Genomic DNA, 24,381 nt, shown 5'->3' with positions numbered 1-24,381 from the left:
GCTTAGAAGCCGATTGATAGCCCCCTCAGCGCCAGCGTCTTGTCAAAGTACGCCTTTAACCTCGAGCAGGTGGGTAGGACCCTGGTGGAGCCGCTGCCCTCATCGTGGCACAGCTGCTTGTTATTTGGCTGGCTCAACTGGCTCAATTCACACTCTCCAAAAAATGCGGAGTCAGAGCACGAACTCCATTCCTTTCTACAAGCGCAAATCCAGGTCGCCTGCAGCTCGCCAACATCTGGTAACAAAAGTATATCTAGGTGAAACTCTTAAAACTATTGTGTGAGGATTGCCAAATTTCGCATCGCGTCCTTACAAAAAGACAGAAGATGGCAAGGTACAGTACGATTCTTTTGGCATCACCGCGTTGGATCCCATGACCGGAAAAGCCTGCCAGATGATAATTCGGCCAATGAATTTGCAATACTCCATTCGTCACTACACAACTCATGCAGGTTTGCCGTATGCCGCGTCGCGCCCCTAACGCAGCGCAGCTCAAACTAGCAGGCGGGTTCTTACGCAAGCTGCTACCCTGCTCTTGGAGCCGTACCAAGCACCTCCCGGTTTCCTCTGGCCTTAACAACGGGCCCACAGCTTCCTTGCCACAAATCCTCTCGCTGAACCTCCGCACAGACGCAGCGCAGCACGGCCCCCCAGCCCCGCATCCACAACGACACCCACACCCATTATACCGCAACCTCCGCACCCACGGAATCGATGGAAGCAGCCAACCCACCCCGCAGACCTCACTTTGGACTTCTCCCGAATGCCTCCTTATTGGCCCCTGGCACGGCGGTACGTGTAGACCTCCCTCAGCATGCGACTCCCCGCCTGCAGTACTACACCCCTTGCCATCTGCGGCTACATCCCAAATGGCCACGCCAAAGATGAACTCACGGTCTGCGGCAGGCTGGCGCTGGCGATCGGCCTGGTCCCCGATATTGCTACAGACCCAACACCAAAAGCAGCAGCAGGAGCTCAGGTGCCCATCGAACCCCTCGGGTTCCGAGCTGATTTCACTGCCCGCGCCATCGTGGCTCAGGTCCATGCTGCAGCCACCCGGCTTCTCCCCGCCACCACAACAGCAGCAGCAGCAGCAGCAGCAGCTCCGTAGCTCTGAGCGGTGCTACTCCACCTCCACCGTGAGGACGAGCACCGACTTCATTTCTTTGGGGATAACACCTGAGCTGCAGGTGAGGTGTGAAGGTATCAACTAAAGAGTGACAGGCACCACCGCAGCTGCTGCCGCTCCTGCTGCTGCCGCTCCTGCCACAGCAGCTGTTGCAGCACGGACCCGCACCACTGAGCATCCCCACCCGTCTCGGCCTGAATGCTCCCCATCGTCTCGGTTTCCTAGCCCCCACGTTCCCACCTACCCACTCCCGCCCGCGCGCATGTAGGAGCGGCTATCTGCGCAGGGCATACAGACGGCGTTGCCCGTGCAGGCAGCGGCGGTGCCCCTCATCCTGAGTGGTCGCAACACGGCCATCAAGTCGTGCACGGGCTCTGGCAAGGTGAGGTGCGATGCATGGCGGGATGGAGCCACAGTGTGCAACGTTGGTTTGCTGCTGCAGCTGGGCAGAGAGGATGCCATCATGTAGGGCTGGGTGGAGCTGAGTCAGTTAGGGGGACACGACCGGCCTGGCTATGTACACACAGACCTCCAGAGCCCAGCCAGCGGTGCTGTACTGCCGATACCCTGAAGCGGGTCATATTAGAGGGGGGGGTTAGCTGCAGCTGCATGGGACGAGACGACGGGCAGGTGGGATCGGACGTCTGGTGCCGGCTTTGCAAGCACCTCGGCGGCGTCGGGGGCTCTAAGGAAGGAACTGAGGTGTTAAGACTCGAGCCGGAAACATACATGCGCGCCGCCGCAGCCTCCATCCGCCGCAACCGTGTCGCAACGGTGCCACCGCTACTTGGTTGCCAGTTCCACGCCTGCCGGCTCCCCCACTCCCCACAGACGCTGGCCTACCTGCTGCCCGTCATCCAGCTCGGCCTGGAACGGCGCAGAGCGGCTGAGGCCCTCGTTTCCGCGTTTGCCGGCACTGGCAAGGACGGCGCCACCACTGCCATCAACGCCACCGCCACCCTCAGCAATGGCAGTAGCGGCGTCAGTAGCGGCGGTAAGGCTAGACAACGGAAGACCGCTGCAGCCCTGAAGCGGTTGGCTAGGTCGCCTCAGGTGCGTAGAGTCCCGCATCGCCAGGGTCGCTCGGAAAGCCAGATTGGCCCAACTACTGAACGGGAAGGACTGGGTGCCTACACCCCTCTCCCTTTTCCAAGATATATTGACGTTCTCGTTGGCATTCGTCATCCTATGTTTACCCTCTTCAGGCCATCGTACGTCTTCTCCTTATCGTAGAGCCGCCGTATGGTTCACCGTAACGTGATTGGGCCCCGACTGTGCAGGCGGTCATCGTAACGCCCTCTCGGGAGCTGTGCATTCAGATCCAGCGTGCGGCGCAAGATCTGATCCCCGGACCGGTCGCCAACCGCCGTTTGGTGCAGCAACTGATCGGCGGCGCTAACCCCAGGCGGCAGGAGGCGGCGCTGGCGGCCGGCGCTGGCGGTTTATGGCCGCTGGTGGTGGTGGGCACGCCGGGGCGCGTTGCGGACATGGTGGCCCACGGGTCTCTTCACGTGTGGGGCTGCCCGCTGCTCGTGCTCGATGAGGTGCGTAGGGAGGAAGAAAATGATGCGCGCTGGTCCGAATCTCTAGTTGCAGCGATAGGCTGCGTGTGTATGTGTTAGGGGTTGGCTGCTGAAGACAGGAGCGTGTGGCTACCTGCTGAAGCGGAATGGCTCGACCGGGGCGAAAAGCTGCATGCGCGGTATGCTTCACCCCGCGATATGTGTCACCCCTTACAAGGTATACTTGTGGAAACAAACGGGTTTCTCTCAGGGGGTTTTGATAGTTAAATACCGGGCATTACCACGCATTACCAGGTATTACCAGGCATTACCGGGCCGGGCCGAAGGTATTATGTCGTTCATGTCATGGAGCTCGCGCCTGATGGCTGCGTTCGCATGTTTGTTCGTGTCGCCGCCTTGTTCGATCCTCCTTGTACGTGGTCGTGCTCGGCAGGTGGACCAGCTGTACGACCAAAAAGAACTTCGAAAGCACGTAGATACGATCAGCGCCCATGTCGGCCGCAGAGCGCAGCAACAGCACCTGCACACGAAGCTGAGCTGTGCTGCTACCGGCACAAGCGGTAAAAGCGCCGACGGCAGCGCCAGTCCCGCCGAAAGCAGCCCGCCAAATGGCCTTGGCCACCCCGCTGAGGCCGCGGCGCTAAGCGGCGGCGGCGGCGGCCGGCAGACAGTCATCGTCAGCGCGTCATTGGACGCACGTGATCCAAGTCGTTACGCGGCTTGGTGCCCCGACCCTGCATTCGTGGTCCTTGGGAGCATGGAGGCGCTGCCGCCATCGGTGCTTCAGACGCTGCATCCGTCGACATTGACGGAGCTGGAGGTGCCAGTGGCGGCGGGCGAGCCGGATGGTGGCAGCGGCACGATGCGTGGTAACAACTCCCGCGATGCAGACGGCAGCAGCGGTGGCAGTGACGACCGTGCAGTATGGCCAGGGAATGTACGGCAAGGCGATATCGAGATTGGTGAGTGGGGGACCTCCCCGTTCGCGGGGAGCTCAGGACAGGGGAATGGAACGGACGTATGCAGCCCCTTGAGGGGGGAGTGGATGGGTGCGAAGGAAAACGGAGGGGAAGATGGACCCTGACAGAAAATGTAGGAAGGAGGTTAGCCGCCTAGCAGCGTAGGTGCGGCTGTGTTTGTGTCTGGGACATATCCTCGGCTAGGCCAAGGCAGGGGTCCGAGGGAAAGGAGGGGTCCGAGATTTTTTACAGACAGCCTGCGAAGATATGGCCGGTGCGATGTGGTCGTTTGCTGTTCTGCGGGTTTCGCGAGTTTTAACACGCGGTTAAGTTCCATGGTCGCAGCTTGATGTCTTGCAGCCTATTGCCGCTCTTGGGGGACTGTTCCGCTGCACGTACCGCAAATCTGAAAGGATTCGTCGTGCACTAAGCGCCCATCGCACTGCCGGTGCTCTCATTACGTATTATGCTTGTATCTGTGTCTCTGTTGCGTCCTCGTTCAATTAGCCGTTCCCCTCCCCGGCACACCCCTCGGTCTTCTGGTTCCATTTACTCCGCGCAAACGCCAAGCATTCCCCTATAAAAACCACTTCTGCGCATACCCGTGCCGTGCCATGTAGGTAGCAGTGCCCACCAGTCGGCGCCGCCCAGCCAGAGCTCCACCCCGGACATTAGGGAGCCCTGCAGCCCAAGTCAGGACGTGCCCGCCCTCAGCTGCAGTGCTCCGAACCAACCGTCCCGAACGCCGAAGGACGAAGGACGAGCTCAAACTATAACCGACGACAACGTCGGCTTCGGACGGAGTCTTCGTTCTACAGCTGCCCCGGCTGCTGGCCCCCCTGCTGCTACTGCTGCTGCTGCTGCGGCGGCGTCCCATGGCAGTGCAATCCCCGATCGTCGCAGCGGCAGCAGTTGCAGCGGCTGCGGTGATGGAGCCGTCGCAGCTGCTGTGCCGTCTGCCGACCAGTCAGCTGCTGGCCCACTGTCGGGCGTGCTGCCTCCCCACCTAGCCCACTTGTACGTCCTCACCCACTCCAAACACCGCACGGACCGGGTGCGGCGACTTATCCACGCGCTGAGGGCTGAGCGTGTGCTGCTGTTCGTGCCCAAGCAGAACCAGACCATGGTGACCAAGTACCGCCTGGAGGCGCGCCGCATGGAGGTGGGTCCGGGTTCGAGGTGGGGTGGCGGGGACTGAGGGAATGCGGCATGCGCGCGCAGTGTGGACATGTGGCTGTCGTTGCGGCTATTGCTGTCCGCAGCCAAGCGCTGGGCCGTGGGACAGCAATGCCTTCTGTTTCGCGCGCGCACCATTGCATGGTAAATTGCTTCCGTGGGACATATGCTTTGCGCCGTGGGAAGGCGATATCCCTTTCCGAGACACGAGCGGCCAAGGGCCTTGGGTCCGTAACTTCATGGTCAGGATGCAGGTGATGGATGTGATAGGCTGCAGTTACGTCAGCTGCATATCGCCTGCCTATTCTTCATGTGCCCACGTACACGGAGATGCAGAAACCCTGCTGACAAACACACATCTGCCTATCCGTAGACATGAATCGTCTTGAACCGCGTCTTGTAAGCTCTGTAAGAAAGCGGCCTACTGCACCCGTCTAGTTGCTTGCCTGTCAGCTCCCCGCAGTCAACACGTCCGTAGGAACTAATTCACTTTCCCTCCCGGGGCCTATACTCCCTCCCCTTGGTGACTGCCCAGCCCGCGTTCCGGGTTTATTAAAGCTTTTCGGATTGGGCTTTGATCTCCGCTACTTCGGCGCCACCTCGTCTGCAATCCGTGCCGTGTGGTTCTGCCAGGTCACCATCCTGCATGGCAGGCTCAGCAAGCTGGAACGCGGCAACATTATGGAGGCCTTCCGGCGTGGCGTGTTCCGCACGCTGATAGTCACAGACTTGGGAGCGCGCGGATTGGATTTACCGGACTGCGATGCTGTCATTAACTTTGGGCCGCCGGCTGATGCCCTGTCGTACGCTCACCGGGCCGGGCGGACAGGGCGAGCGGGTGCGGCCGGGATCGTGGTGAGCGTGGTAACGCGGTTGGAGCTTCCAGCTCTGCGGCGGATCGCGAAACAGCTCGGGCTAAATCTGCAGGTGCGGTGAGGAATATAGGATGCGTCTCTGGCTTAAGAGTTGACATCTTTTGTCTGGGTCTTTGGATGCTGCGTTTTGGGAGGGGATCGGGTGAAGCCGCGTGTCCCGAAGGCGCGTTGGTATCTGCGCGGACGCTCTGCAACTGCAGGTAACCTTGGACAGACGTCAAAGGATGATCCACCTTACAACATGATCCCCCTGATGCCTTGCTTTACAGGCAGCTTCTGTTTCGCATGGCACGATTGCACCGGGAGAAGAGGCGGAAAATGATGAACAGGCAGAACGCGTCAATTCTTCCGTCATATCGTGTTATGGTGGCGATAGCTAACGGGCACCCAAGCAGGAGCATGAAGAAGGCAGTGGCATCGCACATATTCTTCTGCTGAAATATGGATCGCGCAGACGGGTTGTGGGTCATCGGCGGGCTTTCGTCGTAACGCGCACCGTGAGACGGTATGGTTAAAATGGCGGCCTCCTGATGGAATGCGGTGCTGGAACCGTTCTCCTAAGCATGTAAGAACTGTCGCGGCGCCAGCGAGAGCCAATGCTAAGTGCAGTGACTTCGAAGTTGCCAAAAAAGTTACGATTCTAAGCGTACGGCGTACGGCGAAAAATTTCATCCCTCAGTCAACCCATCTCTCGCTTTACAGAATACTGGCTTAGTAGTATCTGCTCTTACATGCTAAGTGCTTGACGCGAATCTAAACAACCAAAGCAGTTAGCAAACTCGTCATGTTTGTGTAGGATTTGCCCAACGAGGCCCTTAAGTTAGCATCCAGGGTCCAATCATGTTCAAGAACGCTTTCCAATCAGGCTTCCTGTCTGTGCTTTACAGCATCGGCTCTAAGCCTCTAGAGATATGGGACAAGCAAGGTGCGGCATGTGCATAGGCGGCCAGGCGCGCGGCCCATAGCCACTTTAAGTCTAAGGACATCCAACGATGATATTATGATGGAGCATTCTGACCGCTTTTTCTGCACCTGCAGTTAGCAATGGTCACATCAAGCGCATCACAGACACGGACATCCAGTCTTCCGTTCTGGAGATTATGGGGCAGAACGTGTCAACAACGTACATCACGTGCCCAGCAGATCCCAACAAGACGTTGGGTATCAAGCTGCCTTTCCTGGTTCTTATTATCAAGAACCTGAACAAGTACTTCAGGCAAGCCGCGTCCTGCAGGCTTTTTGCCAGTGCTCCATGACTGTCACTTACAAGCTTTAATTCCTCCCGCAGCTTCGAGGTACAAGTGCTGGACGACAAGAACGTGCGGAGACGCTTCCGCGCCTCGAACTATCAGGTGCGCCGCTGGAGCTCAATATACACGCCCTTGCATGTTCACAGATAAATTAAAGGGCTAGAAGATGTTATGAACGTTGCGACTTCCTGGCCGACGTTGGCCGCGGCCCTTCGTGAAATTGTGTGCCCATGTTTTCTCGCAGTCAACAACGCGCGTGAAGCCCTTCATATGCACAATGCCTATGCGTCTCGACAGCGGGTGGAACCAGATCCAGTTCAACCTTTCGGTAAGTCGGCGTTCAGCCCTGGATAGCTAGGACATGTCGGCAGCTAGCGGACCTGGGCAATGCGCATGCAGGACTTCACGCGGCGTGCCTATGGCACGAACTATATCGAGACGCTCCGAGTACAGGTCCACGCCAACTGTCGCATCCGCCGCATTTACTTCTCAGACCGCCTGTACTCAGAAGAGGAGCTCCCGGCAGAGTAAGTACCTGGTCTTTTTGCTTTGTGGTCTAGCTAGTGAATCTGCATGAGTTACTGGCGATATCGAGAAGTACTGACGGGGTGTGTCCCGTGCTTCCTCCCCCTTGTCCCCGGCGGCGCTATCCGCCAACACAGGTTCAAGCTGTTCCTGCCGGTGAGCCAGTGTGCAGGTTAAGGGTGAAGGGGCTTGATGGTGGGATCGGGAGAGTGGGTTTTGGTTGGGAGTCCTAGCCCCAATCATCCGGCTTTGCGCATGGGACGAACGCGGGCTGTATCTTGAATACGGAACACACGAACTCCTTATGGACCAGGGTACCCTGGCCCTCTACACTCTTTAGCTTCTACGGCGCTTGCAACCTCTGTTCTTCAATATATTCCTTGGTTTGGAAGCGTATTTAGGCCATGCATCAGAGATTCTATCTTCTGTTGCAGCGCGTCAAAGGACTAATACATGCCTGGCTGTGCCTGGCACAGCCTTTGTACAGGCCTCTGTACATTCTTATGAACATCTAGTATCCCGCCCTTTGTTCCTAAAACCGCAGATCCAGAAATCGTGAGAGCGGGAGTGCGTTGAACTTGACTGGATGCCTGGCTGGCGCAGCTTGAGAGCGCATCTTGTTAGATACCAGTGTTCTCGCAGGTGGCCAGCCCAACCATGGTTGCGCCCCGGCAGACACATTCCTGTGTACTTCAGTGCAATCCTCATGGCGTGTGTGGGTTTGGGGGTTCCATGGGTTTCCCATTTGGAAGACGCTGCACATGCAGTCGAAGCACTTTCGACTTGATGGGTTTGCTGGGCAGGACTTAAATGGCGCGGTTTACTAGTTTGGTTTGACGGGTGGGTGGGAGTTAGAAACGTGCCAAGGGAAGTATGTTCGAAACCATGACAGGATATAAGACCGCATGAACTGACTTGACTCACGATATGACTATACGTGTCGACGGACTAGGTGGTGGTGGGCTTGATCTCGGGCCTTTGGCGACACGGGCAGCTGTTGACGACAGAGCCGGCATATGTTGGCGGTATGCACTTGATTGGTATGAATGGCAGTGCGTCCTCATAACTGACACATGGCGACGTGCTGTGGCTCGGCAGCGTTTGAAGGCGAGTGGGCCAGGGTGCATTGTGGTGCGTTTACGTAACGAGGGGTAATGCGCACGAGGCCCTGCCGCCGCCGTTGCTCCAAACATTGGAGGCGCTGCAAAATGTAAATATTGTTTAACGGTAACCTGTCTCTTCACTGACGTGGATGTGCAAATTGGAAGCATCCTGACAACTGGGCAACGTCTTGTCCAGTTCGCTAAGTAGACATGTAACGTTTGAATCGTATATGAGTTCCGGTTCGCACTCGGTTACCAGTGCGCTCATGCCAAAGTTGGGTAACGTTGACCATACAGGCCAGCACTTAAAGTATACAGTGTCAGTTAAATCCCATCCTATGACGCAAAAGCGCGTGCGCACGGCCCAATCGACGTCACTGTCACGTTACTTCAACTTTAAAAGGCCAATATCCCTAAATGGCCGTACACCCCCTGCCAGCATAGGCTGCCATAGCCGCACGGAGATTTAACCCAAGACCACCCGTGCTGCAGCTCTGCACACACAACACGCCGACAACACGGATCATATCACAACGCAGGGTATGCATGTTCCAAAACGGGCGGTACGGGCATCGTCGAGATGAAGTCCGATGACGCGCTTGGCAGCAACCGCATGGCGCTCAGCTTGTAAAGCCCAAAAATTAGTTGACCCATGTGCACCAGACAGTACAGGAGCCGCGGCGTCAGCACGTCAAGCTGCTTCCACTCCTCGTCTCTCGGGAAAACTGCAGACAGAGAGGTTTGCATCAAGCCGTGAGGGAGGTCAGCCAAAACAACTGCTCTGTGTTTGCAACGTATACGTACGACCGCCAGCTTCTAGGAATCAAAGAGCAACCCCACTTTAAAGGAACAGATGTTCTATGTCAATATGTATTCCAGGTTCTATGCACGCCAGGTCTAATAGCTGTCAGATGTGTCTTGTCACATTGTCTATTACAGCGGCAGGCTATGTGCCCCCCGGCTCGGTTACGGTAGCCTGCTGTAAGAACGAAACACACACACACACATGTGCAGCAGGGATAGCAGTCACGCAGAACCACTACAGAAGCCGTGCTGAGGCGTAGCACACCGCTACTCCGTGGGAAGGATGCTAAGGACGCCTAGCACCAACACATGAACAGGTCAAGGCCCGATTGCACCGTTACACACCTTCTCCGGAGCTCATGATAGCAGAAATGGGAGCGGAGATCAGGTTGAAGGTCATGACGATGCTAAAGATCTGTATGGAGTTGCCGAACATCCAGGCCATAAAGCACATCATGCCAACCTGTTTGAGAGGTGCCGTCGCCTTGGCAAAGAGAGCCTGTCGGAGGCGGGCCAAGTTGCAGACAGGTCCACGGCAAAAGCACGCCAAGGGTGAACTTGTCAAGGCGCCGACGTCAGCTGGACTGTGTGCTAATAAGCTTGCAACGTCTGTAATGTGCGCAAAGCGGTACCCCACTGCCAATCCCAGAGGCTATACCAAACAATGAAATAGGATGCCATGGATGCTGTTCGCTACGGGCTTGGAGTACGGGGCGCAAGGCGGCTGGGTGTAGTGCAACGCTGCAAATGGGCACACAGTACGGTAAATTGACAGTCCCGGGGACTAAAGGCACGCCATAAACGTGCCTCTGCACAGGGCTCTTGGCTGCCAGAAAGCGGAGGCGCGGGACCAAGCATTCACAGCTTCTTAACCGCCAATGTCACGCGTTCTCCAAGTCATGCTGGCCGCCCGGCCCCATGGGTGCACAATCGTCGGGGCACCAGGCAGGGGGGAGCTTCCTGGAAATGGCATTACCCCCACGCCTGCCCGTGGTGCTTCCTCTTGGCTCAGTCCTTCAAGACACAAAGCTTACCTGTTGCTTGCGCGCTAGCGTGTTCCGGTCCCGAGGTTTGCTTGAACTGATCATCCCGATCTGTGACACGTTGCGCAGTTAAGAGGAAGAGCTTGGCCTTCGTTGTAATGCAAATTTCCTCACCGGGTCCTTAGCAATAGAGAAATCATACCCTGGCGGGTCTACTTGTAGCTTTCTGTCTGGTATCAAAGCTTCAAAGTCTAGCCTCCAGCTTTTCAGGTCAGCCATTGGTAGATGCAAGTACCAAGTAGCACCAAGCTTGCACCAATTAATTTATGAGACTCTAGGTTGATGTCCCTACATCAACAGCCATATACCGTCACAAAGCTTTCGGAACAGGCCAAACTAGGTGCCTGAGGTGGTTGGGCCGTTTGGAACATTTGTACGGGATTTCCTCTCCGCACTTCGGTGTGGTGCAAAATAATTAGTGCGATGGTTGGTGGGGAGTCCAGCCTGGACTTTCACATCCATAACTCTTATTGCAAAAACTTCGTAGCGATAACTTGTTTTTTGCGTCAGCAATCTTAGGGGACAGTAACTTAGGAGAAGTGTATCGCGTACTCATTCGGTAAATCGTGTTTGCGGTCTGAAATTTTGCAATGGGAAACAAAAGGCGAAAGGTCGAGGAGTCGGAGTCAGAGTCGGAGGACGAGGAGTTAATCGAGGTGCGTAGCAGGCACCATCCTGCAAGATGATCAAGTTCTAAATCAGCCCTGGGAAGCAAAGTAGCAAAGCTGCATTGTGTGGGGTCTGTCGAGCCGCCGCCGGCCGCCTTGAACCCAATCGGATATGTCGAGTTTGCCTGTATTGCGGGCGTTGAAAGCCAGTTTCACAGTAGTCTATCCACACGGAGCATAGACGTAGGGGCCAAAGTGCTAAGTTGGTGGGGTTTCGAATGCTGGCTGCCGTAACCCACAGGACGTTGGGGACGACAGCGACGACAACAACGACGACGATAACCAGCCCGGGCAGCCCGGCCAAACACGGCAAGCCATTTACAACGTAGATGCCCTTCACGAAAGGCTTGAGGACATCGGCTGGACAACGGAGGTGGACTGGGACGAGACGCTAGCAGTGACCTCGGAGCAGCCGACCACGATTGGAAACATTGAAGACGATCTTGCGCGGGAGCTGGCGTTCTATAACCAAGCCCTGTCTAGCGCACAGCATGCAATTCGACGGTTTGAAGAGGCTGGGGTGCCCTGGCTACGGCCGCTGGACTACTACGCAGAGATGGTTAAGAGCGATGAGCACATGGCCAAAGTCAAGGAGCAGCTTATGTTTGAGCAGCGCCAAATTGAGCAGGCGGAGGAGCGCCGGAAACAACGCGAAGCCAAAATGTACGGCAAGCAGGTGCAGCTGGCGAAGCAGAAGGAACGAAACGCCGAGAAGAAGCGGCAGATCACGGAGATATCTAAATTGCGCAAGGAGCGGGAGAAGTCGGTGAGCAAGGGGCAGAAATTGGGAACTTTCTCAACGCAAGGTCGCAGCAGAGGAAAAACATAAAAAAACCAGAATACCCCAAGGGCCAGTCAGCGGTTACGGGGCACTTGTCTAGTCCGTCCGGTTTGAACGTAATTCAAATTGACTGTCAGCTGCCGCTAAGGGACAACAGTCCTCAACAGTCCATATTGTGTGCCGCAGCAGCAGCTCACCAGTCGTTGGCGGACGCGGCTGCGAGTCCGGGAGCCGTCAGCGCCCTGGTGGATTCCCACTATCCGTAACCATTTACCATCGTACCCAACACATGCCTATTGAACACCCTGTGTTTCCGCAACGCTGTGCTTCCGTATAGCGCATGTTATTGTGTTGTTCTGTCGATATACCGTTTTCGGAAGGCACGGTATCTGGCATACTTGACACATTTATAGAGCTACATTGTTGGGCTGGCACGCCCTCAACCGCTTATCATGTGCTCGCACGCCGCCGTGCAGGGCTTTGCCGGGGAGTTGGATATGGACGAGCAGCTGGAGGAGCTGGAGCAACGCAGGCCTCTGAACCTGAAGCAGCTGGGGCAGCGAGGCCCGAGAGGTACGTGCGAGATAAGCTTGAAATTGCGTCTCCCGTGATGCGCAACAATGCCGCTTGTTATGGCGCGAGGTCGTGGGGGTTGCGGGCGGATGTCAGGGTCTAGGAGTAACAGAGTGTATGGGGGGTAATTGGTACGCGTAGGAGCCCTAGGGTGGGTCGTGGTACAGAGAGTTCGCGGCAAGGTCCAGGGCCAATAGTGGTAGAGGGGCAGGGTTGTCACGGCGGCCTGATAGGCGGAGGCTGAATGATGCGCTGCTTTGGGAACCGCAGTTTGGAAGCTCCAGGTTGGGCTCCGGGATGCAGCTGGCAGGCAGCTTGTAGGACGCGCGTTCGACTTTTAAGCGCGTTCGAGATCCAAACGGTGTTCTTGTGCCTATTCGTTATTATCCCGTGCAGACATCAAGACGCCAAACAAGAAGCGGCAAATGAAGAATTCCAAGTTCGGTAAGTTGGTTGAAGGAAGGAGTGGTTTTGCCGGCAGCGTGTCACGACCACAGGGGGGAGCCGCTGAGATCGCGGCGACGAGTGCTGAAATGCGCCGTCGAGTGCAAATCATAGGTTACTTTCTTGGCAGTGCGCTGTAGCTCTGAAGTTGTGTATGTAGTGTGCCGTGTCGGTCGCGAAGCGGTCATGTGTTGTTCTGGCAAGCTAATTACTTGTTTTGTCCGCTTCTGGCTGCCGCTCCGAACGCGGGGCGTCGTCCTTATGACACAGGCTTTGGTGGGCGCAAGGCTCTTAAGAAGCAAAACGACGCCTATTCGGCTGCCAATATGGACGACTACAAGCCGGGGCGCTTCAAGGACCACTTCGGGCCGCGAAAGGGTGGTGTGCAGAAGAAATTTGGGGCGGGAGGCGGCGGTGCTGGCGGCGCCGATGGGGGCAAGAAGGGCCGCAAAGCCGGGAAGTCCCAGCGGCCAGGCAAGCAGCGGCGCCAGGCGATGAAGGCCGGCAAGGGTGGCAAGCGATGAGAGGATGGGGAGACGGGAAGGGGGAGTAATGATGTAAACTTCCAACGCCGGACGCAAATTTCCGGCGCTGAACGAACTCAGAACTGCATCATTTGGTTGGCAATAGCCAGGATAAGCGGTGTGCGATGGGCACTTTTGCCAGTTTTGGCACCTAGTTGGATGTGTCCGCCAAATGAGCGGTTATGCATAAGCTAGCTAGCTATGTAATGTTGTTTACTATGACAAATGGACGACCCGCGCTGACCCACGGGCCAGCTTTTAGGCATACAAGAGAAACATGGGATTTGCCAAATGTAAGGGTCTTCCCTGTGTTATTTGCTCTATGCTAATTAGAACTATCGGCAGGCCTCTACAGACGGCTTTCATGCTTGAAGCGGTTTTCGGCAGGAACAGGACAACGGGCAACGGCGTGCCATTTCCTGAGTTACGGCTTTTACGACCAGAAGATATGAATGTGCAAATACATTTAATCTAACTGTGTTCACTCTCAGCATCAGTACCACAAAAAGTATGGCCGGTGGAACCGGGTCCGATTAAAAACTTTTGCTAACGGAAAACGTGAACGCTACAGTATAGTTTACTCACTTTTGCCCATATAACTATATAGAACATAAGTCTATTGTAACTTTGAGTGACTTGCTTGCACCTAAGACCGCACCTAAGATCGATCGTGTTGGTTTGGGAGGCAGTGGCCGACGCCCCGCCGCTGGCGGCGTGTTGAGCCTTGTTGACAACACCTAAAACATGGCAGGACGCGGGAGAGCCGCCACATTGCCAGCATGGATGACTAGTGAGTGTGGGCGGACCCAGGGCTAGCTTGGCAGAGCGAGCTTGATTGTGGTCACAAGGGACTTTTCGTAGAAGAAGCCTATGCATCTTTGTCAGCTTGTGATTACGTTGTGCGTATGCTAGCCACGGCAAGGGCAGCTCGTTCAGCTTGAGCCTTTATTGGACATCATGAACAGCCTTGTAATAGGTTCTCAACGAGTCGAAGCTACGTTGTCTGGGAACAGCTGTTTAGTTGTGAAGGGGCAGCCGTAATGGAAAGCCATCTAACCGCGAAAGATACTTGTCACAGGCGGTGGAGCAGCGCCGGCACCTGGCGCACTTTCAACTTCACCTGTTCCAGCACCTTCAGTAAGTGCCGCTAAGCGCTTAGCGACTGTGCGTGCTATGGGGCCCCGCAGGCGTCAACCCGCGAACTTCCACTACAGCCGCACTTGACCTGCTTCAAACCCCCGTGTGCGGGTTAATGTCCGTCTGAACCGGTCGATGCACTTTGATGTGATCTTGAGCTCCTGTTCCCTGTTGCTGGTCGTTTAGGCTCCACGCCTTGTCCCCGAACATATCCTTTATATGCTGCATCAAAAGTGACCTTGTGTGTGCAGCTGGCCTTCGTCAACCCTCACCTACGTGCCACCAACCAGCGCGCCCTCTCCCCGGCCCACTGCTGCCCCTTACCTGCTCATTCCCCAAACAGCCCGGACCTTCCGCGCCTGGCGTCCCGCTCTTCGGTGGGCCCCCAAGCTCCCTACCGCACCAGGTGCGCATGCCCTCCGCACGCCTGCTTCCCATGCGTATGGCACCATCCCCTTCTGTGTACAGCCCCACTGCCTCGGGGCTCCACTGACCCCGCCACCCACCGCTGCCATGCGGCGAGGCTTTTGCTGAGGTACACTTCACTGTCTTTTCCGTCAACCGCTTCCAGCCTAGAGGTTCGCGCTGCTTTGCCATAGGCTCCCCTGCCATGCCTGCCTGCTGAAACGGGGAGGGACTTCATGACGGCAGATTGACTATTAGAAAGGAAACGACGCCCTGCAAGGTACGCCCTGCATACTTACCATGTGTCCCCGTGCCATGTCGGCCCCATTTCGCCGCTTGTCTGGCCCTTTGGACGACCTCAGGGGCCGGCACCCGGGAACACTCCAGGAGGCGCTGGGGGTGGGCCGCATCACCTCGCGCCGCAAGGGCCGGGAACTCCGGGGACTGCGCCCCCGGGGGCTGGGCCACCACCGGGAGCAGGCTCTGCGCCGGCAGGGCATCCACCGCCAGGACAACAGCCGCCTACCGGGTCGGGCGCACCGTCACCTGTGTCTACTCCGCAGACAGGACAGCCGCCGGCGCTGGGCCAGCAACCTGGGGTTGGTGGGATGCCGCCACCGGGTGGCTTGCCGCCTCCTGGCGGGCCACCGCCGGGTATGATGGGGCCGCCGCCACACGGCGCGCCGCCGCACGGCGGACTTCCACACGGCGCTCCAACCCATGGCGCACCACAGCACGGAGCGCCGCCGCCAGGGATGATGGGCCCGCGGCCGCCGCCGGGGCCCTTTCCCGGAATGGGGCCGCCGCCGCCGGGTATGCCTTATCCCCCGCCGGGTGCCCATATGCCTCCGGGGCCGGGCATGATGCCGCCACCGTACGGTATGCAGCCAGGTGAGGGGCTTGGGCTTGTTGAGCGGGGTAGATACCAGGGCATCTGGCGAAGTGCGAGCGGGCAATTTAAGGTTGCCTTTTTTGTCTCACTCCATTCCGCCTTGTCCGGTCGGCCCTCCCCTTGTGACATCCCCATTTCAGGTGGCCCGCCGCCCATGGGGATGCCCCCACCTGCCGGCTGGCACCCAGGCATGCCGCCGCCTGGGTATCCCCCTCGGCCCATGCCAGGTAAAGCGATGTAGGGGACTGCGGAGCACTTCCGAGGGGAGGGAAACTTGAGACTATGATGCGGGAGGGTTGGGAGCGGCATGCCCTTGTGGTCATGTGCTTGTAACCATTCCTAAAGCCCTGTCAAAGGCAATTTCGCATTCCAATTCAACGCCTTAGGGGTTGGAATTCTAATCATCTCCCTTCACACATTGGCGCGTGTGCTTCGTCTCATCGCCTGCCAAACCAGCGTTGCTTGCACAAGAAAACCCACCTCATGCCCCCCGTGCGGTAGTATCCCTCAGCAAAGCAATTTTAGCAAGTCTTGTGCCTCTCTCCAAACCCGCCCCACAACCGTGACACCTCTCAATCCGCACAGGATTCCCACCCGGCATGCCGCCCCCGGGGATGCCGCCTCCTGGAATGCCCGGTATGCCGATGGGGCCACCGCCCATGGCTGGGGGCATGCAGCCCCTCCCTGGCGCCCCGCCGGGCCACCCGGCCCCGCAACAGCAGGCCCCACAGCAGCAACCACCACCACAGGCAGCGGCTCCAGGGCAGCAAGCACAAGGGCAGCAGCAAGCCCAGCAGCAGCATTCGGCGGCGGCGCAGCAGGCGGCAGCCGCTAGCGCGGCGGCGACCGCGGCGCAAGGGGCCGCGGCCGCTGCTTCTTCCGGTCCTCCCAAGGAGTGGACGGAGCACACGGCGCCTGACGGACGCAAGTACTATTACAACGCGAAGACGAAGCAGTCCAGTTGGGACAAACCAGAGGAGTTCATGACACCGCAGGTAAGGGCGCCCGGATGGGGTTGGACTCCCTTGTGCTGCACTTGCCCTTATCCTCTCCAGGGTGCCTTCAGTCACCGTTGCTGGGAAACAGTGGGGCATGATGCTTAGGGCTGGACGGCCGGCGATCATCTGGTCGGCATGCGTTTCATGAGTTCGGGGGCTCACTGGCACGACTCTTGAACATCACGACAGATGAGCAGGTTACGACCGAACAACTTCGCGGTGTATGCTTATGCAATTTTTGAATGTATCCGGTTGTGTCCTGTGTTATTTGTGGCAGGAGAAGGCGGAGGCTAGTGGCTGGAAGGAGTACACCGCCCCTGATGGCCGCAAGTATTACCACAACAGGGTAACCAAGGAGAGCAAATGGACCATGCCGGATGAACTCAAGGCAGCGCTGGCGGGTGGCGGCGGTGGAGCAGCTGCTGGCACCGGTGGAGCCATCGCTAGCGCGCCGGCGCCGGCGGCTGGTGGCGCTGCAGCCGCAAAGCCGGCTGCCGTGCAAGTTGTATCGCTGGCGGCGGCCGACGGCGCCGCTTCCCGAGGCGGCGAAGCTGCAGCAGCGACGCCTGCGGCGGCGGGGACGGGCGGTGGCGCTGCCAGCAGCCTGGCCTCCCCTTCGGCTACGGAGGGGCCCTCGCAATCGGCTGCTTCGGCAGACCCGAAAAGCTACACCTTCGCCACCAAGGTTCGGATGGCGTCGCTGGCGGGCTACTCAACAAGCACAATGTATAGCATGATGAGGTTGCCTTGCTTTGCAAGACGCTGCTTTGGATCGCTTGGCCGTTGCTACTTCCTCCACATTACATTTTCCCGTTATTTTTTTGTTTTGACTTTTGTGCAGCGTCCCATCTCGCACATGCTGCTGAGGCGTCCCGGTGGTCACAGGGGCTTGTCCCATCTTCACGCCCCCATCATTTGATTCCCTTTCCTGCCGGGGGCACCCCCAGGAGGAGGCTAAGGACGCATTCAAGGAGCTGCTGGCAAGTGTGGGATGTCGCAGCGACTGGACCTGGGAGCAGGCCATGAGGCTGACTGTGAACGATCCACGGTGAGGGCTGGCGGTGAGGGGAGAGGAACGGAAGGAGCGGTGCGGTGCGGCATGGGAGGAGTCCTTTTATGTGTGTGTGGGGGGGGGGGGGAAGAGGGGGGAGGATGGGCAATCACTGGTCTAGGCTGAGGGATGGCAAAGTTGGAGCCGGGGGCTACGCGGTTGGCAGATGCAAATTATTTTTAAGGGTTGACGAACTCAGACGGGAGTGCCGAACCGGTCGGTAGAGCAGTGGGAGGCGGTGTGGGGGACGGTTACGAGCCGTCCAATGCGAGTGGAACATATGTGAATGAGCACCAGTGAGCAACGGGGCGCACGTGGAAAAGTCTGATGCTTTTGAGTGAGAGGACCGTGAAGTGGAAAGAACAGGAAGCAGGCAGGCAGGCAGGCAGGCAGCGTTGCCAGAGGGCAGGAGGAGAGCCCATGGGAGTGGTAGGGGTGGAGGTTGCAGGAGGCTATGTCACCGCTGGCGGCCTCGGGGACAGCGCATCCAAATGCAGGTTGCTTCCCTCGGTTCTGTCCTGGCCACCGCTCTTTGGTTCCTGCCTCCGTCTTGAACTCGTATAGCTGCTTGAACGCGGCTGGCTGAGGCTTCACCATGTTTACCTGACATGACCTGCATCCCGGAATGCAGCTACTCGGCGCTCAAGACGCTGGGCGAGCGCAAGCAGACGTTCAACGAGTACGTGCAAGCGCGGCGGAACGAGGAGAAAGAGGAGGAGCGGCGGCGGCAGCGGCAGGCGCGTGAGGATTTCCTGGCTATGTTGGCCTCCTCTGAAGAACTCAAGGTGCGGCTCATACCGGTATAGATGTCGTACTGGTCACGGGGGTCGGTACACTCAGCGCTGCAGGCCTGGATTATGGCTGATTCAGTTTTGGAGAACTTGGAGAGGATGTATATCGCATCATGACATGGGACTGAACCCCTAGAGTGAAGGGAAGGAAAGCTTGTCCTACATTCCTTATCCTCGGTGCTAAAGCCACAGAGAGGGTTGTTTTTCAAGGGGGGAAAAGTGTGGGGGGAAAGTGTTGGCTGCTGTGGGCAGCTATCAGGATGGGCCAAAGAGCGCAGGGTGGGGTCAGTGCACTGGCGGGGTGATAGGGGTTTCCCAGGTCCACGGGAGGTGTGTGCGGGGAGGTGCATGAGGGCCTCAGTGAGGTGCAAAAGGGTGAGTGGGAAGGTTTGGCAGGGCACTTCACAGCCTGCACGCCCTGTGGGAAGGGTCTTTTCACCGCGTACTTGATAGCGAGGTGAGAAGAGTCCGCTGTGATTGAGGGGCTAGAGGGAGGTGCCCCGTATTTAATGATATGCTCCTCTGTGTTGTTGGCCTGTTCAGGTGACCCACCCCTTCCGGCGAGCCAAGGAGCTGTTTGAGGACGACCCTCGCTGGAAGGCGGTTCCGGAGCGGGAGCGAGAAGAGCTCTTTCACGACGCACAGCGCGAGCGGGACAAGCGAGAGAAGGAGGAGCGGCGGCAGGTGGGGCAAATCTGTAGTATGGATGGTCAGATGTGCACGGAAAGGAGGTTGTGAGGATTAAGACGGCCGGACCAGGAGTGGAGTGGTTTGGTTCTTGTGCGTTCGGAACATTCGCACCAGCTTGGCTGCTACGAGTTGGCTTGGTCTTGAGCACGGGAAAGGGAGGGGGTCGTTGCGTCAGAGGACACGTGCGTATGCCATGCATAGCTGCGTGCCTCGTACACGCTGTCACACATGCACGCCCGTGCCCTCTCATCTCCCAGCTTAGATCCCCCCTGCGTAATGCATATCCTTGATCGCTCGTATCTGTAGTGCCTCTGTCCGCAACCTAGCATCCCTGCACGTGCATGTACGTGTACCATATCCGCATTGGATCCCTTGACCCTCACCCCCCCAGGAGCGCAAACGGCGCTGTAACGCCTTTCGCGAGCTGCTGGAGAGCTCGGGTTTAAAACCGGGGGCTGAGTGGCGCAAGGTGAGCTGCGGCGCGGTTGGTGGTCCGGGAAATAATGCGTGATTACCGACAGGGCCAGAGGGAGGGTCCGGAGTTCTAGCAGCTAGGAAAGGAAATGGAACGCTCCGGGGCACCTTCTGGTGTGGGGCGGCATATCATTTGTCTTAGCGGCCCTGCGGTGTGAAAGTGTGTGTCCTCTGGGACGTCCTAGACATCAGCGCTGCCACTGCTGCCGCTTCTCGTGTGGCCCTGGCGCAGCCGCGACTGGGGGAAGGCAGGGAACGTGCACTGGTATAGCGCTGCTAAGCCCACACCCACGTGGCTCTCCGCGGTGCCAACCCACTGTCACTCTAAAAGGGTGTTGTTGTTTCCTATCTCAGAATGTAAGGAGCTGAGCATGGGATGTATCATGATGAGCCACCTATGTATGCGGTGCAGGTGTCCAAGCGCCTAGAGGGCGAAGAGGAATACGAGGCGCTTGACAAGGTGGAGCGACTCGAGGTGTTCCAGGTGGGCCGGGGTAACAGTAGGGAGCAGGGAATAGGAAAGCATGGATGGGTCGGCAATACTGCGGAATTGCCTGTATGCAGAAACCAGAACGTGGAGGTCTTTCGGTGAGATGCGTAGGCGGGAAAGGCAGGGGGACGAGGGAACGAAGGACATGGCCGCTTCTGGATTCAGGGCTGGCAGGGTGTGTGTGGGTTGGATCCTGGTCCCCCCTTGCTTACCTCACCATAGCTCACACGCCCATGTCCTGCCACTGTCCTGCTACGATCGCAGGAATTTGTCAAGGACCTGGAGCGGCGGGAGAAGGAGGAGAAGGAGCGCGAGAAGGAGGAGCGCAAACGGCAGGAGCGCCGTGCGCGCGACGCGTTCAAGGACCTCTTGCGGAGGCATAGGTGGGTGCCGGGCGGGCGGGCTACCTGACTCGGGTGGTAGCGCGATGGCTACGGCCGGCCGCAGACGTGCTGTGGGGCCAGCATTCAGGTGCCAACGGGACCGCCTGCTGTGGCGCGTGGTTCTGTTCTCTGTTGCTGTGCGACATACGTGTCCTTTTGTTGTTTACTAACCGGCGGGTTTTAAGGTTACTTCCCATTAGTGGAGCTGTGCGGCTGGCGAGATTACTTCCGCGAGTTGCTGCTACTTACTTTGTTTGGGAAAGGTTTCGCCGCGATTTGCGTATTGAAGGTTGCCGGGCAGTGTAATACGGGTCGCTGCGCCCCGGAACCCTTGCGTGGCATGTTTGTGTGTAGGGATGAAGGGCTCATCAGTGTGCGCAGCCGTTGGAAGGAGTACTCGGAGCAAGTGGTTTCGGAGGAGGCCTACCGGGCAGTGGAGGCAAATACGTCGGGAAGCAGGCCCAAGGTGAGATACGGGGCCTGCTGTACGATCTCCTGCGAGAGCACGTGCAGCAGAGCGGTTGCCTCTTAGGCGGTTAGGTGGTAGTTGTTGTAAGGTACTGTTGCTGCCGTTATCATCACGGCTTGCCGCATACATTATTCGCAGCCTGCCATGCGTATAAACTCATACCGTATACTGAGCACCCGCACATGTGCGGCTTCTCCTCCCTCATCAGGAGCTGTTTGAGGATCTTATCGAGGAGATGGAGCAGGAGTACGAGAAGGCCAAGGTGAGTAGTGGCATGACCACGGGGTGAGATGAAACAGGTTGTTCCGGAATGGAGGGCAGCCACCACACTCCTCTGGCAGTGCGGCACTGCGGGCCAGGGTGCGTGGTGGAGGTGAGCCGTGCATCTTTCCGGGGATTGGAGACCGGACCTCGGGCGGCTAGGGTATGCCTACTCGTGTAGAGTCAAACTGCAGTTTACCGGTCCGGACGTTCATGCATGTCACAGGGCATTTCGCATCTCCACGCTTAACCCACAGGATACGTTGAAGGTGTTGCTGAAGGACGGCGGGTTTACTGTTACGCCTACCACATCGTACGAGCAATTTGAAGATGCGCTGGCGGCGGCAGCGGCGGGGTCGCCTGACGCGGACACAACGGGCAAACTGGCGGCGCTACTTCCCACCTACAAGTGAGTGATGTGGATGCGGTGCTTTGCCTGCCGTGGCATTCAATGGACGCGAGGAAAGATTACCAAGAGCACCTGCGCCGCTGAGCCTCCACGGTGTACGGTATTCCTGTAAAAGCACCCCCCTTCCTGCTACCTTTGCCCCGGGTATCAACACGTCGCCCAGCCACAGGACCTCCTCTCCCTGTCCCCCATCTCGACGCGCTCCCCAGCCTCCCTCACCTGGGCCCACTTATCTTTTGCTCATTTAGATTCCCACAACCACACCATCATTGTCAGCCGCATCTGCTTGCTTGCTTAACCCCGATCTGCCATCCCCACTTTCAGGCGCACCTACTACGAGGAGACGGTGGCCAAGGCGAAGGTTCGGGAGGCGGAGGAAGCCGAGCGTCGCCGTCGTGCTCGTGACAAGTTATCTTCCTACATGCGGCACTGCCGGCCAGCTGTGCGGGAGGACAGTGCGTGGGAGGACTGGCTGCGGGAGCACGAGCGCGAACCCGAGGTCAAAGCGGTGAGTCGGTATCGGTGCCGCTCCGGATCCTGCGCGTGGGCTCTGCTGCTGCGAACCTGTAGATCATTCTAATTCATGGTCCTACTGATGCTGATAACTCTGATTTCCTGTGGATAGTTTGCGGCGCCTCTTGTCCTCCCTCCAGTGCTTGGAACTCGCCCTCATGGTTGTGTTTTTCCGACGCCCATCTTTCCTCGTCAGTCCTTACTCAGGCACTCTTAGGTTTCCTAGGTTTCCCAGCCAACTCCCTTTTCCCGTTTTCTTTTGATTTCCGCCACCGCAGCTGCCTCTGGAGGAGGTCCACGCCATGTTTGATGAGTTGGTGGCCAAGATGCGCCGCCGGGCGGAGGCCGAACGCGATGGTGACGATGACAGTGATGGCGGCGGCGGCGGCGGCCGCAGCCGGCGGCGTGGCAGTCGCAGCGATGAGGATGACGAGGGCGGCGGCGGTCGCAGCAGCAAGAAATCCCGGAAGGAGAAGAGGAGCTCCAAAAGGTGCGATTGCTTTGGCTTGGGCGACAATTCCCTCTTTGAACCATTGAGGCTTCCGTGCCCTCATCCTTTCGACTAAGCTCATCCACCTCTGCTCTTACCCTCAGGCATGACCGCAGTGACGAGGACGAGGACCACAAGTCCAAGAAGCATAAGAAGGACAAGGACAGGGAGCGAGATCGGGATAGGGAACGCGAGCGGGAACGCGAACGCGAGCGGGAGCGGGAGCGGGGCGGTCGTGCAGGCGACTCTGACCAGGACAGCGGAGAGATCCGAGATTAACTACCGAGGCGGCGCCCGGGGAGGTAAGTAGGGCAGTTCGTGGGCGGGTGTGTGTGGATGTATGGATGTATGTGTGATGGGATTGCGTGGAAAAGCCAAATGGACACGACGGTGTGCATGGTGGTTGTGCCGAGTAAACCTGGAGTCCATTCCCCATTCCCAACCTTGACCATTACAACCCTCCCTCCCGCTCCATCCCTAGTGCTGCATCAAGGGATGAAGCGGGAGGGTTGTAATGGTGAAGTGGGTGCAGCCTCGTGGTCTACAGGCAGCTCGTTGTGGCGTCCTGCTTGCTTGTTTGTGCCCTGGACTTCCACTGCAGCGCTCCGGTCCTTCGTTTGGGGGATAGGTGCACAACAGCAAGGCGAGACAGCTCTGTCGCCGTGTCCAGCATCGCGTGCCTCACCCTCACTTCAATCCCCTGCTGTCCCAAATAACCATCAGGTTGCACGGACCGTGTGAAATACTTCGTTCGCAATTGCATCCCTGCTGGAGAGGCGGCGGTTACCGCCAGCCCGCGACCACCGGCACCACGGCCGCAGCAGCTTGCACCGGTGGTGGTGATGGCGGCTGGCGAGACGCGCATTATCTGGAAGCCATTATCTGTTGTCTGGAGCTGGATCTTGAGGTGAAGGCTGGCGGACGCTGGGGGACCCACTGCTGTGGCCACTGCTGGCGCGTCGGTTCTGTGCCTTCAGGTGGTTGTTGTTGTGGCAGGATAGCGCAGTATTGGAAAACTGCGGTCATGCAGACCGCCTCAGGGGGCGATGGCAGAGGCTCCGTATGCCGCCTTGTGTTGCAGCAGCCGCGGCCTCAGCGCCCAGCTCCACCCCTTGCCTATTGTGTTTAAGGACCCGGCAGCCTTAGCACTGCGGGCCATATGCAGTTGGTGTGGGCGCCTGTTTTCGTATGTTCCCAGACTGACTGCGCTTTGCGTGGGGGTTGTGTCTCGTCGTTGTTGTTCGGGGGGTTTATCACTTCCGGGGTGGGTTGGGGTGCGGTGGGGTGCCATACCCAGGGGCAGAAGCGGGGGATGTCCGACGCTGGCCGTTGGGTATCTCTGGCTAGGGGGCCCTCTATTGAGGGGGCTCCCTGGCGTGTGGGGCTTGCGTAACCTAGCCCATCACCTGGGGGCGGTTACACTTGAGGGGCTGGTCGCCGGCAGCTGTGCAGGCCACCGGCTCCCCAGTCCTGCTGCAGTAACTGTCGTTACCCACTCCATCCCCGCGCTGCTAACCTTGGCCCGAATGTGGGTTTCACTGATGTTCCCGT

At 58.1% G+C, this 24,381-nt stretch overlaps 5 protein-coding genes across 5 annotated transcripts; 4 read left to right on the top strand and 1 right to left on the bottom strand.

Annotated features, from left to right (window-relative positions):
• Window positions 1–326: 326 nt before the first annotated feature.
• VOLCADRAFT_90707 (uncharacterized protein) lies at window positions 327–6,042 on the top strand (the record flags this gene model as incomplete). The annotated part of the gene is made up of 13 exons (XM_002950336.1): window positions 327–334; window positions 631–792; window positions 835–979; window positions 1,083–1,190; window positions 1,398–1,516; window positions 1,657–1,759; window positions 1,961–2,182; window positions 2,410–2,673; window positions 3,086–3,614; window positions 4,622–4,773; window positions 4,874–4,931; window positions 5,323–5,714; window positions 5,932–6,042. 13 exons carry the CDS (start codon window positions 327–329, stop codon window positions 6,040–6,042), a joined length of 2,373 nt encoding a protein of 790 aa, XP_002950382.1.
• Window positions 6,043–6,381: 339 nt separating this feature from the next.
• On the top strand, window positions 6,382–8,770 carry VOLCADRAFT_104645 (uncharacterized protein). The gene is made up of 7 exons (XM_002950335.1): window positions 6,382–6,587; window positions 6,701–6,878; window positions 6,951–7,014; window positions 7,157–7,240; window positions 7,312–7,439; window positions 7,575–7,593; window positions 7,982–8,770. The coding sequence occupies exons 1-7, from the start codon at window positions 6,503–6,505 to the stop codon at window positions 7,994–7,996; spliced, it is 573 nt and encodes a 190-aa protein (XP_002950381.1). The 5' UTR covers window positions 6,382–6,502; the 3' UTR covers window positions 7,997–8,770.
• VOLCADRAFT_104644 (uncharacterized protein) lies at window positions 8,747–10,606 on the bottom strand (the record flags this gene model as incomplete). Its single annotated transcript, XM_002950216.1, has 4 exons — window positions 8,747–9,265; window positions 9,690–9,843; window positions 10,379–10,438; window positions 10,502–10,606. 4 exons carry the CDS (start codon window positions 10,604–10,606, stop codon window positions 9,069–9,071), a joined length of 516 nt encoding a protein of 171 aa, XP_002950262.1. The 3' UTR covers window positions 8,747–9,068.
• A 247-nt stretch (window positions 10,607–10,853) lies between these two features.
• VOLCADRAFT_104643 (uncharacterized protein) lies at window positions 10,854–13,690 on the top strand. The gene is made up of 5 exons (XM_002950334.1): window positions 10,854–11,043; window positions 11,297–11,821; window positions 12,313–12,409; window positions 12,806–12,853; window positions 13,124–13,690. The coding sequence occupies exons 1-5, from the start codon at window positions 10,978–10,980 to the stop codon at window positions 13,375–13,377; spliced, it is 990 nt and encodes a 329-aa protein (XP_002950380.1). The 5' UTR covers window positions 10,854–10,977; the 3' UTR covers window positions 13,378–13,690.
• Window positions 13,691–13,959: 269 nt separating this feature from the next.
• On the top strand, window positions 13,960–23,109 carry VOLCADRAFT_104642 (uncharacterized protein; the record flags this gene model as incomplete). Its single annotated transcript, XM_002950333.1, has 20 exons — window positions 13,960–14,167; window positions 14,858–14,920; window positions 14,983–15,049; window positions 15,282–15,522; window positions 15,654–15,810; window positions 15,952–16,038; window positions 16,397–16,806; window positions 17,087–17,494; window positions 17,757–17,857; window positions 18,492–18,645; window positions 19,195–19,335; window positions 19,733–19,810; window positions 20,228–20,299; window positions 20,570–20,688; window positions 21,043–21,154; window positions 21,366–21,419; window positions 21,676–21,827; window positions 22,152–22,335; window positions 22,619–22,653; window positions 22,935–23,109. Exons 1-20 carry the CDS (start codon window positions 14,122–14,124, stop codon window positions 23,107–23,109), a joined length of 2,856 nt encoding a protein of 951 aa, XP_002950379.1. The 5' UTR covers window positions 13,960–14,121.
• Window positions 23,110–24,381: the final 1,272 nt, after the last annotated feature.

Source organism: Volvox carteri (genome assembly GCF_000143455.1).
Source record: "Volvox carteri f. nagariensis unplaced genomic scaffold VOLCAscaffold_18, whole genome shotgun sequence".
Classification (NCBI taxonomy): domain Eukaryota; kingdom Viridiplantae; phylum Chlorophyta; class Chlorophyceae; order Chlamydomonadales; family Volvocaceae; genus Volvox; species Volvox carteri.
This window is presented reverse-complemented; position numbering and strand designations above follow the sequence as displayed.

Excerpts from the sequence above, each read along its gene's own strand:
- VOLCADRAFT_104645 (XM_002950335.1), top strand. The coding sequence starts at position 6,503 with ATGTTCAAGAACGCTTTCCAATCAGGCTTCCTGTCTGTGCTTTACAGC. Across the intron at positions 7,015-7,156 it reads TCCGCGCCTCGAACTATCAG|TCAACAACGCGCGTGAAGCC; the intron begins GTGCGCCGCTGG and ends GTTTTCTCGCAG. Across the intron at positions 7,241-7,311 it reads AGATCCAGTTCAACCTTTCG|GACTTCACGCGGCGTGCCTA; the intron begins GTAAGTCGGCGT and ends ATGCGCATGCAG.
- VOLCADRAFT_104643 (XM_002950334.1), top strand. The coding sequence starts at position 10,978 with ATGGGAAACAAAAGGCGAAAGGTCGAGGAGTCGGAGTCAGAGTCGGAG. Across the intron at positions 11,822-12,312 it reads GCAAGGAGCGGGAGAAGTCG|GGCTTTGCCGGGGAGTTGGA; the intron begins GTGAGCAAGGGG and ends GCCGCCGTGCAG. Across the intron at positions 12,410-12,805 it reads GGGGCAGCGAGGCCCGAGAG|ACATCAAGACGCCAAACAAG; the intron begins GTACGTGCGAGA and ends TATCCCGTGCAG.